Genomic DNA, 19,562 nt, shown 5'->3' on the forward strand with positions numbered 1-19,562 from the left:
TTAATCCGAAAGTCGTTATGGGTAGTTTAGATCAAGAGACGGAGAAAGGCAAAGCTCCAACACGTGCATTTCAAATAATAGTCGAGGAGAGAAGACGGGATGAAGAGGTACTCTCATAGCCTTTTTCATCTAATTGTTTTTTTTTGCTATGCGTAGTTATGTTTGATGCTAGCGGAGGGTAGATCATTGTATTTTCTGCTTTTTTGTGTTAGTTCAAAGTTTTTCTGAATTTATGTTAGACATTGTGATAGCGGTAGGGGATATTGTTTTCATGTTTGGGGAAATGTAGGATGAGTGTTCTAATGTGATGGTTGGACATGTTTTTTCCCTTTCACTTGGACTCCGATTTGGATCAAGTCGTGCGATGTCGTCATTGATATGTTTTGGTTATCTGCTAGTTAGATAAGATTCTCTACGCTAAAAGCGTGTGCAAGTTTCACGTTTCGTGTGAGGGTACGTCTATTTTGTTAGATGAGAACTCTAGGATTCGTTTCCATCATTTATGCTTTATGGCGAGAAAGTGTTTAGCGAGGATGTGTGAGGTTCCTTTGGCTCATGTGATGGAGAGCTCAAGGTAATCAGTGGCTGCCTTTTGTAGAGGTGGTCAAGGAGTTTCAGCTATAGACTGTCGAAGAGTGATACTGAAAAGCACTAATTGGACGAGATATACTTGTTTTGACACTAGAGGCAGGTTAAGAGCCGGATGTCTCGCTGATGGACAAGTTGTGACTCGGCTAGTTGATGCACGATATGGGAGAACTGGTAGATGTCTTCGACAGAGAAAATCAAGAAGCGGTGAATAAAACGATTCAAGCTCATCAAAGTCCAATAGAAGGATGGGTACGGGTCAGAAGTGACTTGGGTGGTCAAAAAAGAAATGAAGGTTTGTTTCCCTAAGTCGTTAGAATCGATATCTGATTCCAAGGACAAAATCATTTTAAGAAGGGGAGAAATGTAACAACACGCAACTCCTTTCGTTAACGATGTTAGCTTTTCTGTTAGTCAATATTTTGTTTCGTAAAGTTATTTCGATTCTAGGTTATGAATTGAAATAAATTTAAAAAATATCAATTAATATCTAAACAAAGTAGTCAATGATTAAGAGGGATATAATCCAATTAAACCGATTTATGGAATTATTAGGGTGATTATAAAGCATTAATTTGTGTAAATGGTGTTGAGGGGCTAGAATGTCAGAAAAAGAAACTTTAATTGATAGGTTAATTAGGGTTAGGGTTGAAGGAATGCAAGATGAGATTTGAGGGACCAATAAGTAAAAATGGTATAACCCCCCAAAGAGAAGGATCGATCCTTCTCCTTGCACACGTTCCCTATTCACGTGCATTAGAAAAAAAAGTGGAGGATCGTTCCCCCTTGTTGTGTCGGCAGGAGGCAAGGACGAAAGAAAAAAAAAACTAACTAAGCTAGGGGTAAGGAGGGCAGCGAACCGAGAAGAGGAGAGGGAAAGAAGGGCTGTGTTCTTGTCAATCCTAGAGGGATTGGAGGCTGTGAAAATTAGCCTAATTGGTGGTAAAATTCTCTACTTCACTCTCTTTTAATGTTTTCATCTCAATCTCTTGAGAATTGCTGGAATTAGTGAATCAATTTTGATGTTTATGATCATATCTTTTGCCTCCTTACAATCTTCAAGTGTTCATATGATTGAATACTAGTTTTAGTGAGAGCAATTTGATGTTTCATTGTTTTCAATTTCAAGTATGAACTATTCCAAGAATGTGACGCTTCCTGTTCTTGAAAAGCTCCAAGTTTTTCAGAACATTGTATTCTTTAGTGATTGATAAAACTTATGTTATTTCTACCTTGATTCAAGAGGGTAATTTTTTAGTAAAAGATCATGTTTTGAACCATCCAAAAGGTCTTCAAAATAGTCTCTAAAGGTCTTAATATGAGGCTTAATGGTGGAGGAAACTCAAGCACTAATGGTGTTTTTTCTTTTAACAATGAACTTTGTTTTTCCCATAAAAAACAATGTACTTTGAATCATGGCTTGAGGTTGAAATTGTTATTTTAACTTCTTGACATTTTGCTACTGTTAAAAAACTCAATTCCCATCTTTTTAGTTGATTTTGGTTATGGCTTAAAGGGTTAAGTTGTCAATTAACCCTTAAAATGCAATGTTGGGAAATTCTGCAAAATTACCAATATGTCCTTGTTTTGGAAAAAATATAGAAAATCATTCGAAGTCGGATTGGGAATCCGTAAACTCTTTAAGTTTGAGTTTTGAGTCTAGTTTGTCCATGATTTTTCCTAAGACCTGATATTGTCCCTAACCAAGGTGAAAATCATATTTTTCACTGACCGGTCAGAAATTAGTTGCACGGACATGTTGTCTTGTAAAATTCATACAAAATCCTAGAAAAATCGTATGGACTTATGCGAGCACTTTCTGAAATACTAAAAGTCTGATCTACTGGAATGTCACACCGGAAACGTTCGGGGGTGGAGGACGTCATGTATAATATCACAACAATTGCATCATAGTGATCAAAGTAAACACATCCATTACTAAAACTTGTATTAACTAGTTTACGTGTAATGTAGTGTTCTCTTGTACTTTAATCAGTATGTATGTCTTGTAGAGCAAAAATAATTATACTTAAATAATTATTTTTATATTGTACTCTTGTAATCGGAAAGTAGTGTTGTATATCATAAACTATATTTACTTTAGTTTATATGCTATTATGGTGTAAGGTTCTTTTATTTGTAAAACCATGTATTGAATCCCAAACTATACCTATTATAATTTTGTATGTATAACATGTAGTGTATTGAAAACCTTACGATCATCGTCGTATATTGAAAACCACCCTCATGCTCATCATGTTACATAAGGGACAAAATATATAAATATTTTATAAAACATGGAGATCTTTCGGTTATATCAATTGTATAAGTTTTGAACCTATTTAAATTCCTTTGTATAAGTTCACAAAATTCATTTGTGTTTGGCTTGTATCCCCCCTGAAAACATTAAAAATAGTAAAAGCATAGGGGTATGAACTCACTGTCGGTTGCGTGAAAGCTCGGGTAGCAAACCTGTGAGTGAAGACCCTCGAGTTGCTGTATGTGGCACTTAACGGAATCCTAATAACAATTAAATACATATATGTATCTAAATTAGCGATTTCGTTAGATAAAGTGTTAGAAAAACACTTGCTTTCGGTTAAGGAATGTTATCGGGACTTGATTGAATCGAGGAAAGCGGGTTTTCAGTCTAATGCACCACTTAGGAAGTGTTTACAGCCGTGAATGGGGTTTACGGCCATAAAGGGAGTTTACGGCCGTGAACTGCCTCTCGAAGGGTTTACGCCCCTTGAAGGTTTGAAGTGTGTACGGCCGTGAACTGGTTTGCAGTCAATGAAGTTTTGTAGATTGGAAGGGTGTACGACCGTACACTCAAGAACAAGGGTGTTGGATTCGATGAAAAACGTGTTCTAGGTGCTCCAAATCAACCCCCAATGACGATTCTCTATGAGTTTTTTTAAGAATAAGGGTGTTTTTGGTGTTTACGGTCAAGAGTTTAGAGAGAGAAGGAGAGAGTTTTCGACCAAAAAAGTGTAAATGAGGGCCAGGGGCTCGTATTTATAGGAGGTTTGCATGGTCGGTGGTAGGGGCCACCTGGCACTAGCCGTGAACCTCACTTATGCCGAAAACTATTGATTTTTCAACGGAGACTCAAGTTTTTCGCGCGATCTTGGTTCTGACTCATATATATATATATATATATATATATATATATATATATATATATATATATATATATATATATATATAACTAGTTGATTTTCTAAACCAAAGAAGTTTGACAGAAACTCAATAAAATTTAATTTTTATTAACGGAAATAAGTTAATAGCAGCAGAAAAAGGTTCTGGTTGCCACATGGAATAGGATAAATTATTGCAACTTATTCAGGTCTAAGTGGGGGCTAAAGTGGCCTTGAACAAGCTGTTGTTTTAGGTTAAAATCTAGGAATTTGATCTAAAATTAATTTGCATGTTTAGGTAGTAGATTGCTATTATTTGTTCATGTAAGTTTATAGTAATTCATTTATTTGTGCTTTACTAGGGGAAGGTTTGATACCTTAGTTCATGCAAGAGTTGAAGTGTAGAGAGAACGCGTTTTTGACAAAGGTGAATCATTTATTGTGGTTAATTAGCACTTGTTTAAGGGGTAGCATGCTTGTACATTTGTTTGGTTGATGTGATGAATGTTTGATGATATGTCTTGCTTTATATGGGATGTATTCAAGTATGATCTAGTGGTGAGTGTGTGCATGTTGGTTTGAAAAAAAATTATTTTGGTATGGATTAAATAGTGCTAATTTGTGAGTTGTAGTTGTAATATGCCTTAGATAACACACTATAATCTACAAGCATGATTACAAGATAATGGTGAGGTGTGTGTTACCCATGTGAGTGAAGTAATTAATTATAAATTAATTAATAATATTAGGAACACAATGCGAATGATAAAAGGGTAGAAACCTAACTTTAGGTGAGTGCCTTTTTAGGATATCGCGGTGGAAGGATATCGAAGAGAAAGAGCTTAAGCCAAGACAATGTCGAATGGTTTTCTAGACAACCATCGAGGCATGGTTCGAGTGCACTAAGGTGCACAAGACTGGAGTGATGTCTGTGATCTTGGATGCCATGTGCAAACATCACGTTTGGGTGTAGAGATGCTTGTGGAGGTGTTGATACCACCCTCGAACGACAACGCATTGGTTATGTTCTTGCAAAGTCAGAGTAGTGAAGACGGAGAACCGATGACAATGTTACTGGTGTGAGTCGCGCCCCATTTGGTGCAATGGGTCGCCGGGTCACGTTAGTAGCAAACGAGGTCTTACTTCGGGGGGAAGTTAGCGATGGGTTGACCTATCTAGCGAGGGGCGTTAATAGTAATTATAACGATGAAAATAATAAATAATTACTGCGATGAAAGAATATCCATGTTAATAACTTAATATATACATTATATATCAATATTTATAAGAGCATCTCCAACCCACTCTCATTCTCCATATTTTACCCCTATTTCTTCCCCTATTCTTCTCCAACCCTCCTCCATTTATTCCCCATTTTGGGAGATACAAATAGTATTACACCAAATATGGTGTTATACTATTCATTTCTCCCAAAATGGGGATGAACTTTGCGTTGTCGATTTTAGTCCCTCTGTTATATATTTATACATTTTTAGTTCATTTTTACCACTAAATATAATTTAAATATAATATTTAATACTTATAATATTTTGTTATATATTAAATTATATTAATTAATTATAAATATAAAGTTTGATTTTTGTTCATCAAATTCATATAAAAATTTAAATACATATTGACATTTTAAAAAAAGATAACGTATTTTTACAAAAATTTATAATTAAAATATATATTACAAACATGATAACATATGTTATTAAACATGTAGTTAATCTATATATTACAGTAATAATCTAATAAAAACCAACAAGTGACAATACTATTATTTATTTATTTAATATTTATTTAAAAGTATGTATGTGTAATATTTTTATGAATGCATGTATAATATTTATTTATAAGTTTATTATGAATTTAATCTTTTGTATTTAATATTAATGTAATGAAAAAAATACAGATCATATATTTGTTAAAACTAAATTAGTAGAGGGGTGTGTTTGACAATCTATGTAAGTTGGAATAATAGAATATACTAGGAATATACTTTTTTGGGGTAAAAATAGGGTAAAAAATGGAGTAGAGTTGGAGATGAAACACTAGTTGCCCAATTTTTTACTCCATTTTGGGGGAAAAAATGGAGATGAGTTGGAGATGGTCTAAGCGATGGAAGATGAGAACCACTAAAAAGTAATTACACCGATGATAAAAAATAAATAATTACTGCGATGAAAGAATATCCAAATTAATATATAATTAATATATTAATAATTCTATCCATTTTTGATGTTTGTTTGGCATGGATTGTTTTTGTGTTTGAATATGATGTATGATGTATGTTGCCTTCTTATCTATGTGCTTGAGGCAACTCATTGTGCCGATGCTAACACTTGTTCTTGGTTGTTGTTATGGCTACATTGGTACAAGCAGAGTGATATTCGATGGCTTGGTGAGGATGAGAATCTTGGGATAGTTATTATTTGATGTTTTTTAAATGATACCATTTTGAGACTCATGTGATGTTTTCATTTTTCACATGGTTTGGAGTGTTATGGTTTGAAATTACAATACTTGATTTTTAAAGGACATGTTTTGAAAATAAATGTAATATTGGTGATGTTTTCTGTAAACTTTAAATAAGACTTCCGCTAACGTTTTTTTTGATATAAAAATGGTTAAAAATAAAAAAAATTAGGTGAAAAATCAAGGTGTTACAATATTCAACAAGACTCTATATGTATTAATTGCATTAGGAAAACAATTGACTTTTTCATATATTTTAAAACATCGGTGGGTTTAGTAGTTTCACTCGATAATAACTCATTTCACTCGGTGGGTTAGTAGTTTTGTTGATGTCAATATCTTATCGTGTACCATACTTAAGTGCGACTCCAAGACGGCTACAACACAACTTAAGATCTTTGTCATCAAATTCCTTAATTTTTTTAGAAAGCAAAAAACAAAAAAAAATCATATTTATTGTATTGTTCAAATCTTGTTTTAAGAGAAGTTATCCTTGAAATTGAAACAATCAAACACACAAGCCATAACAGAAGTCAGTCGATTTTGAACTTGAAACACGGCAGGTGAGCATCGGATTTCTCATATTATCGATTCTGATTTCTAAAATTGAAACAATCAGTTAATCAATAATATGAAATTGAAGGCAAAAAACAATTATGAAATTGAAGGCAAAAAACAATTATGAAATTGAATGATCTTATTGGGTTTTGAAACTTTCAGTTTTGATTGATGAATTAGATGGTGCATTGATTTTGAAACAATAAGTTAATTAATAATCACACACATCCTCAAGGACTTAGCAATTTAAAAGGAGTAGCGTCGTAGTTATTTTCGACTTGGATTGGCGAGAATCGAAGGGTGAACTAACATTGGCCTGGTGACAATACCTTTTGATCAATTTTGTTTTCGGCCATGGATTACTGATGTACTTTAACGAATTGTATGTAAAAATTGGGCCCCCTCCACGACATGGGTGTTGTGTGGTCGCCCCACCTTGCCCACCCTCAAAGACGCCCATGGTGAACCTTGATCTACTGATCGTAGAGGTGTTATCCTGCCTTCAAATTTGTGTCCATGGTGCAACATTGTAGAGGAATCAGAGAGTTTTGAAGGTCACTAGAATGGATGAGGTGGTTATCTAGGTGTTTCTATGGATTCTTTGGTCTTGTAGAAATGATTTTGCTTTTAGCAGTATAGAAACAGATTGAATCAAGCACGCGTTAATAGTGTGTGATCTTGTATATTTATAAATAAGAATACAACATACTCTCCTATAATCATGGAGAGATAAATACATAAACAAATACATACTAATCAATACAAGATCATTATCTAATATCCCCCTTCAAGCTTAGCGGTGGTGGACTAAGACGAAGCATGGTGCGAAAATGTTCAAACTGAGCACGCGGAAGACTTTTAGTGAATATGTCAGCCACTTGAAGCTTGGTTGGAAAGAACTTGGTATATAACTTTCTAGATGCTACAAGTTCTCGAATAAAATGATAATCAAGATCAAGATGTTTTGCACGTTTATGAGAGATCGGATTCCGAGTCATGAAAAGAGCACTCTTATTATCACAAAGAAAAGTAGGTCTATCTGGAGGTAGAGCATGTAATTCTCGAAGAAGATGAGTGATCCAAACAATTTCAGCAGTTGTGTTAGCCATAGCACGATACTCAGACTCACTACTAGAGTGAGAAACAGTAGATTGCTTCTTAGCACTCCACAAGACCGAATTACCACCAAGAAAGATCGAGTAACCATATGTAGAGCGACCGTGTTTCCAAACATCTGGCCCATTCGGCATCAGAGCAACCAAGAATATTAGTGGAATAAGGATGACTATGGGTGAGTCCAAAAGCAATAGTTCCCTTGACATAGCGAAGGATACGTTTGACGGATTGGAAGTGAGCAATCGTAGGAGCATGTAAGTACTGACTTGCTTGGTTGACAGCATAAGACAGATCAGATCGTGTAATCGTAAGATATTGTAGAGCCCCAACAAGAGACCTATAAAGAGTAGGATCAGAGAACGGAGTACCATGAGGATTGAACGTCTCATGAGTAACAAGTGGAGTGGGAACAGGTTTGGACTCTAGAAGGTCAGCGCGAGTCAAAATGTCTTTATCATATTTCGATTGATTGAGGCATAAAACATCATCGATATAGCTGACTTCTAACCCCTAAAAATAACTAAGATTGCCAAGGTCTTTGATAGCAAACTATTGATGCAAACGGTTAGTAAAAGAATGAATCACAGATTCCTGATTACCTGTAAGAATTAAATCATCCACGTATACTAGAAGATACATAACACATGAGTCTCTAGAAAAAATGAACAAAGATGTGTCAGCTCGACTACAAGTAAACCCATTGGCAAGAAGAAAAGAGCTAAGTCGATGAAATCATGCTCTAGGAGCTTGTTTTAAGACATATAAAGCTTTCGAACGTTTGCATACATGATTCGGAAAACTAGAATTAACAAATCCTGGTGGTTGCTCCATATAAACTATTTCATTTAGATGACCATGTAGAAAAGCGTTTTTAACATCTAGTTGATGAAGACGCCATTGATGCAAAACAACTAAAGATAGAACAATACTAACCGTGGAAGCTTTAACTACTGGGATAAAAGTATAGGAGTAATCAACTCCATGAAGTTGAGAAAACCCTTGAGCAACGAGACGTGCTTTATACCGTTCAATAGAGCCATCAGAGTTGTATTTCATACGATAAACCCACTTGGAACCAACCACATTAGATCCAAGAGGTCGTGGAACTAAACTCCAAGTTTTGTTTTGATGTAGAGCCACAATTTCATCATGCATTGCCATAAGCCACTGTGGATTTTTAGAAGCAGACTTGTATCCTTTAGGTTCTTTTGTAGAAAGCAACGAGGGATGTAAGGCATGCTGAACAAGGAGCCCAAAATCAGTAATATGGCGTGGATTGAATATACCTGATTTGGAATGGGTAATCATATGATGAGATGCCGGTGGAGAAGTGTGCAGGTTGTCTGTGGTAGAGGCTGGTGGAGAAGATAAGTCGTCATCATCAGTCGTGTTGTAACACCCCGAGATTCAGGTGCATTTCTTTCACCCTTAATCTTTGTCAATTGGCCATGATTAGTACTTGAGTGGTGGGAACTTAGCAAGTGAGTACGTTGGGCGTACCAGAGGGGTACGCTGCGCGTACTCATGCGCTTAGTTTGGACGCGGAGTCGCCAAGGTATGCTGGGCGTACTTAGAGTTATGCCGGGCGTACCCGGCCCAAGTGCAAAAACCCTAATCCGTCTTGTGTAATATTTAAAGGGTGCTAAGGATCATTTCTCAGCCTCCATACCAGTGAGTGAAACCCTAAAAGAGAGCTTCCCATCGTCCTTAGTGTGTGTGAGTGTTATTGGAGCTAATTATGCTTTGGGGACTTAGTGAAGAAGAAGGAAAGGAGCTCTTGGAAGCTAAAGCTTGAGGTGCCATTTTGGATCTGAGATCTATAGAGCAAGGGGCTACACTTAAAGGTATAAAGTTCAAAACTTTCCTCTTCTTTTGGTTGTTGTTGCATGTGCCATTTCTAGGGTTAAAAACCCCAAAGGTGGAGACTTTATGAGTGTAAGGTGCTCCATGGTCCGAGATCTGTCCCTTTTCAGTGGTATTAGTGATTTAGAACCATAAAGTTTCCATTTTGGTTGTTAGTTTGAGGTCATGCTTGAGTAATAAGCCTTCTAGAGTTAGAGGATGGAATATTATGGGAGTTGGTGGCTTGTTCAGCCATGCAAAGGCTTAAAGTCATCAACTTTATGGATTAAGAGGCTTAGATATGGTCAAATCTAGAAATTGGACGTGGGTCTTAACTGTTTAAGACCTCAAGAGCTAAGGGGCTGAAGCTGGGGAGTACGCCGGGCGTAATCCCAGTACGCGCCGCGTACTGGGTGGCGTTCCCCGATTCTGAGATGCAGCCAGGTACGCTCAGCGTAACCCGGAAAATTGACTTTTGGTTGACTTTTAGGGTATGGTCTATTGTGGGGTCTTTTGAGTTATGAAAGGGGTAAAATGGTCTTTTACCCTTCTGAGAGTGTCTTAAGAGGACATAGTCTAGCCTTTGAGAGTTATATTAATTAGGGTATTTATTCCATATGATTAGGCGGAGGCTAGACCAGCGTTTACCAAGTCAGAGATTTACCGAGATACCCGAGGTGAGTCTTCTCACTATACTTTACCTAGTGGGGTAACAGAGTTATGTGATAGAGTATTTTAGAGTTATATGCCAGTGTAATTGCATGTTATTTATGTGTTGTGATTTATTGTGATATGTGATATGCATGATTCAGAGTTACAGAGTTAGGACCTTTGGGTCCACAGAGTTAGGGCCAAAGGGCCCACAGAGAGTTGGGGCTGGAGGCCCCCACTGAGACACATTGACCTGAGGGTCAACAGAGTTATAGCCTCGAGTGGCTAATATGTGATAGAGTGGTATTTTGGGGAACTCACTAAGCTTTATCCTTACAATGTTACGTGTTATGTGTTTCAGGTACCAGTGATGACCGCGGGAAGGTGCCAGCATGATTCGTACACACACACATGGGATTTTATGCATTTCGATCTTGGGGAATGTTTTGTGAAACAAGGATATGATACAATGACATTTTATTAATAAATGTGTTTGGAAAAATGTGTTTTGAAAATGTGAAAAATTGTTTTAATTTTTATGGTGTTACACGTGTTGGATAGGGAATCGGAAGTAGGTGATGGATCCTCAGCGGGTGGTGAATTGAGACGCGGCGTGGTTGCTGGAGCCCCAGAAGTGGAGTCACACAGTTGACACAGAGTAGGCTGAACAAGCTCATTAAGAGCAGAGGTGGACCGAGCAGTCGTGGGTTTGGGAACCAACCCAGATGAGGTAGCAACAGTCGGCCTATCATCCAAAAAAGATGACAACTCTAAAAATGATAGATTTGTGTGAGGAAGAGAACCTTGGAAGGGATAAGGGATATCATTAAACCTTGCATGCCTTGTGATGTACATACAAGAGGTAACCGGGTCCATGCATTTGTATCTTTTATATTGAGTTTGATAACCAATAAAAACACAAGGAAAACTCCGTGGTGCCAATTTGTGAGCAGAGTAATCTCGTAAATAAGGATACACAAGGCAACCATAAGTTTTGAAATTACCATATTGTGGTATGCGTGAATAGAGAAGCTCGTAAGGAGACTGATTGTCCAACAATTTAGTGGGTAGGCGATTAATAATAAAGATTGCAAAACTAAACACATCAACCCAATAAGATGTGGGAACGTGAGAATTGAACAACATAGCTAACCCGGTTTCAACAAGATGCCTATGTTTTCGTTCAGCACGACCATTTTGCTGAGGAGTGTATGGACAAGAAATTTGATGAAATATTCCATTGTCTTCAAAGATTTTGTGAACCGTGTTATTGAAATTTTTTGTACCACCATCACTTTGAAACACCTTGATGTGCCTAGAAAACTGTGTTTGAACAAGTTTAATAAAGGCGTTTAAGACATCATAAAACCCATTTTTAGTTTTTAAGGGATAAAACCAGGTGAAGCGTGAGTAATCATCAACAAAAATAACATAATAAAGGTACCCATCAGACAGAACAAGAGCAGGTCCCCATAAATCACAATGAACAAGATCTAAAGGATGTGTTGCACATTTCAGATTGTTTTCAAAAGGTAAACGTTGTCCCTTTGAAAGTTGGCAAGATTCACATAAAATAGGTTTTGGTAAAATAGAAGTAACATTCAAAAGACCCGATCTGTTCAAAGAAGAAATAACATCAAACGAAGTGTGCCCTAATCTATTATGTCAAATTTCAAATGCTGCTTTGCTAGAAACTCCAGAAAGTGCAACCAAAGCCGTTGGGCCATCTTTTAGAACATATAAACCATCTTCACACTTTCCTTGTGCTATCACTTGTTTGCTTGCCCTGTCCTGAATGTTAAAAAATGATTGAGAGAAAAGCACATCAACGGGGTGATCTAGAGTAAGTTTCCTAATGGAAAGTAAATTTTTGGTTAATTTGGGAATAACCAAAACATCTCGTAGCAATAAGTTTTTAGAGATTTTATGAGAACCCATGTGAGAAATAGGGAGCTTTTCTCCATTACCAAAAGGAACTTGGCAGGAGAGGATGTCATATGTGCAGTAGCTCCTGAGTCAACATACCAATCAGGGCTTCCTTGAGTGACGTGGCACTGAGAATGAAAGGCTTGTGCTAAAGTCGAGTCCGTGGTGGATGCATTTGAGGCATATGTGTGCAAGCTAGGACAAGAGGAGGCATAATGTCCATTGTTCCGACAAAGCTGGCAGTGAGGGGGACGCCGACCCCCTCGACCTCTTCCACCACGACCACAGGAAGAAAATTGTTGTCTGCCACCTCGAGTGGGTGCGCACGGTTTTGGGTTTGATGAGAAAAAAACGCAGCAAGTGGTGTCATGGTCCCATGAAGAGTTTGCAGGAACAACTCGTGCCCCTCAGCCTGAGCAACAAGATCTCGAAAAACAGGTGTTGAATTTGTAGTACGAATTGTAGTTGAAAAAGTTTCAAAGGAGGCCCCCAAACCACAGAGGAACCAATGAACTTTATCCATGGGATCAACCGGTTGACCGAGTGTAGCAAGCTGGTCACAAAAGTTTTGAATTTTCGACTATATTCAGAGACTGAGGAGGTGCCTTTTGTCATGCTGCGTAGAGAGTCACGTAACGAATGAATCCGTTCAACAGATGAATTGCTGTAAGCTTTTTCTAGTGCAGACCAGATTGTATGAGTTGTGGACAAACCAATAACTTCAGTAGCGGCCTCTTCGGTGAGAGAAGAATTAAGAAGAATCACAGCACGTTGATTCAAATCGTGCCAGACTGTGTAATCTGGATTTGGAGATTTTTTGCCTTCAACCTCTAGGTTTTCTGGTGGGGCAACTGTGGTGCCATCAATGTGAGAAGTGAGCTTCTGATAGGAAAACAGGGGGAGCATTTGATTTTTCCACAACAAGTAGTTGGTGGAGTTTAGTTTAATTGGTATCATATGGAGTAAGGTGTTCATGGGAAAGGTATTATCAGTTGAGGTAGACATGATGAAAAAAAAAGATGATACGAGAATAAGAAGCATAAGAAGAAGCGACAGGAGCTTAGGGTATAATGAAGAAGAAAGAAGAAGAAGGGAGGTGTTTGTTAGGCTGATACCATATAAAAACAGATTGAATCAAGCACACGTTAATAGTGTGTGATCTTGTATATTTATAATTAAGAATACAACATACTCATGGAGAGATAAAGACATAAACAAATACATACTAATCAATACAAGATCATTATCGAATAAGCAGCAAGACTAATGCACTAAACACCTAGTAGTAGATGTTAAATTTGGTTCTTTCCTTTGGTTTAGATGTAGAGGAAAAGGGGTTGGGCAGCATAAACCGGAACAATTGGGCTTTGTAATTTGTTTTTCTCTCGGTCTAGCTTCTAACTAGCCATGGTGAAAATCTTACCCTTAAAAAAAAAGGTGTATACAAATCAAAATAGAAGGGCCGAGATATACACTTAAGATGGCCGGAGATACATGGGCTATAATATAAATAATTAAATACATTTATAAAATGTAATACACTAATCTAAATCCCATCGTGATTAGCTTAGATACAGCGGCTCATTGATAGGTTGAACTCGCAGGTGAAAAGACTCCTTCACTTTGATGGTAATCACTTATTGCTGGACTCATCGGTGGATAGTTAATCATATTATCTTCTATATACTCATTGCTATCATCGACTGTTTTTGTTTCAGAGGTTATTAGACCTTTCTTCTTATCAAAGTTTTGTATGATTGTGGTCCACTTATGGCGTGTTGAATCATCTGAGACAAGTATCTCCTTGTTTTCGTATAAGAACATAAAAAAGAAGATGACTAGAGCACAAGTCGAGGACAAACCAGCAACAATAAATAGACCTTTAAAGCTTTCTAGTGTCAGCTTCTCAAAGGGTTCAACATCCACATTTTTTCCAGGGCAATCCGCTTCATCTCTGATCCAGTTGTCCGAAATATCTCTCATTTGCTCCTCTCGCACTTTCAAGATCGCTCTTGAGAACTCATTTACTAGCGGCGATCCTTTTGGAAATGCCTGTTCATAACATCGTACAACTCAACCAATTGACATCATATATATATCCCTATAGCGTAAATAAAACTAAATTAAAAAAAAAAGTCACTACTTACAAAGCCAAAGCCTGCAGTCTTGTAGGTTGGGCCCACCATGACATACTTGTTACAGTTCTTAGCCTGCAACATCTTGAGATAAGGAACCTCATCAACGATGGCAGAAACTCCATTCTTTGTAGTCCCATTTAAAAGGGCATTCGCATACTCTTGGATGTTGGTATACTTCTTCAACTTGTCATCATGGAAACCCATCTTCTTTAACATATCAACTACGAAAGAACCATCTTGGTATCCGACATAATCTCCTCTTGCTTTGAGCTCATATATACTAGTAAGAGTTGGTCGGAGCTTTTGTACAGTTAACATGGACGCCAAGCTTGCTGTGTAGCTGGAGGTTAGCACCAGAACCACAAATATCCATACTATCACCACGAATTTAGATAAGTTGCTCATCATTTTCTCCTCTGCAACACATATAATCACATTTTAATTTGTTATTTTGCAAAAATCGATTGAGATTGTGATTAAAAAGGGACTCACTATGTGCAAAGACAAGGGTGGAGAAGGAAAACCAGAAGATCATTCCGACTTGTTGATGAGGAGGGCCACGAAACTCTTTGTTTACACGATGCTCTAGAACCCAAACAACAAATCCAATGTAGATGAAGAATCCTCCAATTGTTATCCACAACTCCATTTCTAGAGGTCTCATGAAGATCCACATGTTCTTACTATCATCAACCTTATTCGGAACAAGCATTGAAACTCCAGACTCGGAGTATGGCAAAGTGAACTCAACATAGTTTGATCTGTTCCACAAGATGGTCAAATCTCCAACCACCATATCAAATTTCTATCAAGTTTTAAATAATAAAGAAAAAATTGTTAGCTAGCTAGTATTAATTAATTATAAGACTACGTACACCAACCTCAACTATATATATGTATCTATATATACATGCCTTGGATAATTAAGTAATTAATTACCTCAAGAAAGATCTGATAAACAAGATCATTGTAATCTCCGATTGGCTCTCCATTTGGATTTTCATAAGGAATGAACTTGTAGCGTACATCAAATGGCAATGCATCTATGACTGCTTTGAAGATGTCTACGCAAAACCCACTGGCGTTAACCTCTTTGGTCTTAGGATCTATGCTGGTTTGAACAAACTCAATAAACCCACCTTTTGTTGGAATTCCCACTCTTAAAATCTTGTCTCCCCCAGTTGCGATCTCCCAACCTTTAGGGAATTCTGAAGTATCTCCAGGCCATATGATGGCTCCTAAGTTATCTTTGTTAGTCGTGTAATCTGAACTTCCATTGTTGATTATTCGATTTGATATTCCATTTCTTGAACTCCAAAATCCAATTGGTTTCTCTCCCTTCCCAATCACATTCACTATTTGGTATGCCGATGTTTGTAATTGTCCATTAACCACCTGGAAATCCCCACTTATCATCCCTTTAAGCCGTATATCTCGGATCAATGGAAGGAACGTGGGACCCATTTCTGAGGTTCCAATGGCAGCCAAGTCTGTCGAGCTCTTCCTTGGTCTCTTGAAAGTGGTACTTAATTTGATTTGATCGATACTCTTTAATGCAATAGCAAGTCCAACAACATAGTCATAAGACCATATTCCAAACATATCAAGCTCAATTCTATCAATGTCATCAGGGTATTCTTTATGGAACCTCCTCTTCCATCTCTTCTCGAACTTGGTTAGCTGATTGGAAGGTGGTATATAAGGCTTTACACCTAGTACACCTTGCATAGAATCAATAGCCTCTGGATCCAATTGATTCAAGAGATCAGTGAGCACATCAGTGATGATCCATGCATATCCTTGAGCCATCATTCCAGCTTCGTCTGCTTTCTTGAAGAAACGTGAAGCGAGATCCGGTAACATGTGTACCACAAAAACCCTAGTCTGCATGGTCTTTAATTTGTAAAGCTCTTGCAGAATCTTATCATCTGAGAAGGATGGAGACAAAAGGCTTCGGTACTTAACCTGAGTGCTAATGTTTACCATGGCATCCAATAAATAGGGAATAGGCCCTCTTCCAAAATCAGTATCTTCGTAAACAAACACGACTTCCCTCCAGCCAAAGGATTTGACTAGAGCTGCAATGGGTTGGGCTTGAGTTGACGAAGCTTGTGCTATGCGGATGAAGTAGGGGTTTCGGATTGGGGAAAGATCAGGGTTTGTTGCCGGAGATATCATGGGAACCTTCGATCTTTGGGCAATATCAATTACAAAAGCTGCCTGCGACGATTTTTGGGGTCCAATAATTGCCATAACTTGAGTGTTTTTCAGAAGGTCTATGACTGCACACAAAACAGAAAGAAAACAGTTTACCATGTATATTGTTTGGTAAGAGCAAATGCTAAAATAATCCCGGTTGTAATATTAATTAGATGAAGAGGGGTTACAATTACAAACCAGCTGAGGAGGCTTCCACGTTATCGTGTTTGGAATCCCGAAAGTGAGGGGCAATGATGGTGGTGGAGTGGTTCGTGTCTCTGTAAAAATCTTTAATGGCCATCAAAATACTGATTCGGATGCTCTTCCCGACATGGGAATCCATATCAAGAATCACCCCTACCCCTATTTCTCGTGTCCCCTGTGTTTCACCATTCGAAATCAGCATCATCATCATCAGAGCTAACACTACAATACCAGGGTTACCTACAGAAATTTTCATCTTTCTTTTTCTGCAAATCTTTTCTGGGAAAGGTAGAGTTGAATTTAACTAATATAGACAAACGCTACTATTTGTGTGGTTTATAATCCACATACCGACACACATAGAGGTATAATACGTCTCTTCGTAAAGGGTTGACTTGACGAAAAGTCCATGCAGCCCCCTTATACGTAATGTAATTAATCTGACTCGGTCAATCAAATAAATGAAACTAAAGAAGTACAAGTCAAAAACAATGAGTGATGAACAGTATCCTAATTTCAAACTACATCCAAAAGAAAAGATAGAATGAAATCGGGAAATTGACACATATAATCTATGAATTTTTTAGGGTTTATTTTTTTAGTCGCTAAACATTTTAAGTGACTTTATAAGGGAAATAATTGTGTTGCAACCTAACAATTTAGTCCCCTTCACTTATTATACCCGGTCACCTTGCCACATCGTCCCAATTTGACACATCACCGATGACATGGCGACATTGTATTTAAGTCTTGGAGCCAAACGATGTCGTTTTGGAATGTGAAACGTAAGTCTCAAGTTCACACTGTTCACCCGCCTCTGTATAAATTGTGAAGCTTGTGTCCTAAAATAGCACAATTCATAACTTGGTTACTCCGACTGCAGCATAGACTTCGATACCAAACGCATAAACAATGCCTTCATGATCATCTCAAGATCACAGTTGGTCACCCAACTACAATCGGCACATGGCTGAAAATGTGTTGAATGGAGTCACAAATGAAGACCTAGTGATCAATCTACTGCAGACATAGTTGGAAGTGTCGTTTGTGAGGGAAGAGATTGCAAACGACCTTCATGAACTACGACACAGCCTCACCAGAGAGATGGACGCCCTAAATCATGAAGTCGATGATGTTAGGGTAGGTCGACTAGATCTATCTAACATGGTTGCTGATTTGAAGAATCATTTTTGTTCATTGCAAGCGTTGTATGTCAACTTTGTTCTGAGAAAAAAGAAGTCGAAGAAAGTGAAATGGGTCTTTGGGGTTTTTGTCGTTGGTATTGTGGGCGTTTTAACCTACAGGTTTTATAAGTGACAGAAAAACTTTAGGTTAAACATTTCAATCCTGGGTTTCTATTTTGTTTTGATGTGCATCTTATATTTTGTCCTTATTAGTAACAGGTTTTGCTGGTTGTCTTTTGGTTTCTGGTTGTAGTATTTGGTGGTTTTGTGATCATGATGTTTAGATGATTGTTTGGTTTGTCAAATCCAACAAATAAAAGAGTACAAAATGACTCCAAAACACTGTTACATTGCACTAAAAATGTAATACAAGGTAAGCACGGTCGATCCACAGTGACACAGGACAAATGCTTATACCTTTTTACGCAAGGTACAATATGATCACAAAAGAAGGGGATTTAAATGCAATGATTCAAATAAGAGCTAATTTAATGAGTAAGCAATTGGTTAAGTGAAATAAGTTCAAGATTTGTAAGCACTCCAACTCTATGCAAGACAAATTAGCAATGTGATTCCATAGATGACAAGATATTTGTTTAATTCTATCTAAGTTGGTACTTCAAAGTGTTGTCAAGCTCTAACACTTCCCATTCACCACAATAATTAACCAAAACAAGCTCTTTGATTAATCCTAACCTTACTAACCTAATCTAAACAAGCTCTTAGAATTAGATTGAAAGGTTGCTTTAAACTTTATGTGAATGTTCCCAACAACACTCAATACTCCTCACAAGCTCGGGATTGTAAAAATGTGTGAAAAGATTTACACTAAATTCATTCAATAGAAATCAAATTAGTGCTTGTTACCTAGTCCAATTTACAAAACAATTACAAATTTTGCAATTAAATAACTTGAATGATCTAACCCTAATTCAAATGGCCAATAAGAATCACAATTAGAATCAAACATTCGATTGAGACAAAATCAAATTCACTAGATAGAAAATTAAAAACAAACATCAAGTCATATGATTGAAATCACATCCAAATGTCAAGACATAAAGTTTGAGAAACTAGGGTTCTAGCCAATCATGGCTAGAACAAGATCACAAATCTAGAAAATGAAATTAAAGTTCTTACAAAATGAAATCAAATGTTCCCAAGTGTTAATCAACTTCAAAATCCTCAAGAAAATTGCATTCTCTACTCCAAAAGTCGACCCCCTAAGTAAAAAGTCGGTTCCCCCTTTTAAGAATGGTGAAAAACTGCTTTAAAACCACGTTTACGTTTACGCGGCCCGCGAAAATTAACACTGTCATTTACACGGCCCGCGTAAACGTAAAAATATACTGTGCAGAAATCTACGTTTACACGGCCCGCGTAAACGCAAGGCTTGCATTTATACGGCCGTGTAAATCTCTGTAAAGCCAAAATCTTCATTTCTTTGATATCTTGCTCCTCGGTGCTCCGCAAGTCCTGAAATTTTGTTTGTAACTTTTATTTACCTCCTCCAACAATATCCTATCTCCAAAAGT

General features: G+C 37.3%; 1 protein-coding gene across 3 annotated transcripts; it reads right to left on the reverse strand.

Annotated features, from left to right (window-relative positions):
• Positions 1–13,431: 13,431 nt before the first annotated feature.
• Positions 13,432–17,170, reverse strand: LOC111890595 (glutamate receptor 2.7). 3 transcript variants are annotated; one of them, XM_052764787.1, is made up of 6 exons: positions 16,838–17,170; positions 16,406–16,722; positions 15,380–16,324; positions 14,933–15,245; positions 14,450–14,856; positions 13,432–14,354 (listed from the first exon to the last, which is right to left on the reverse strand). In XM_052764787.1, the coding sequence occupies exons 1-6, from the start codon at positions 17,097–17,099 to the stop codon at positions 13,884–13,886; spliced, it is 2,715 nt and encodes a 904-aa protein (XP_052620747.1). In that variant the 5' UTR covers positions 17,100–17,170; the 3' UTR covers positions 13,432–13,883. The 3 variants fall into 3 exon arrangements, with proteins under 3 accessions (XP_052620747.1, XP_052620748.1, XP_023742467.1); XM_052764788.1 differs by having other exon boundaries at positions 16,828–16,958; XM_023886699.3 differs by having other exon boundaries at positions 15,380–16,722.
• Positions 17,171–19,562: the final 2,392 nt, after the last annotated feature.

The sequence above is a fragment of the Lactuca sativa genome, chromosome 6 (genome assembly GCF_002870075.4).
Source record: "Lactuca sativa cultivar Salinas chromosome 6, Lsat_Salinas_v11, whole genome shotgun sequence".
NCBI lineage: Eukaryota > Viridiplantae > Streptophyta > Magnoliopsida > Asterales > Asteraceae > Lactuca > Lactuca sativa.

Excerpts from the sequence above, each read along its gene's own strand:
- LOC111890595 (XM_023886699.3), bottom strand. The coding sequence starts at position 17,099 with ATGAAAATTTCTGTAGGTAACCCTGGTATTGTAGTGTTAGCTCTGATG. Across the intron at positions 15,246-15,379 it reads TTTATCAGATCTTTCTTGAG|AAATTTGATATGGTGGTTGG; the intron begins GTAATTAATTAC and ends AAAACTTGATAG. Across the intron at positions 14,355-14,449 it reads AGACTGCAGGCTTTGGCTTT|GCATTTCCAAAAGGATCGCC; the intron begins GTAAGTAGTGAC and ends TGTTATGAACAG.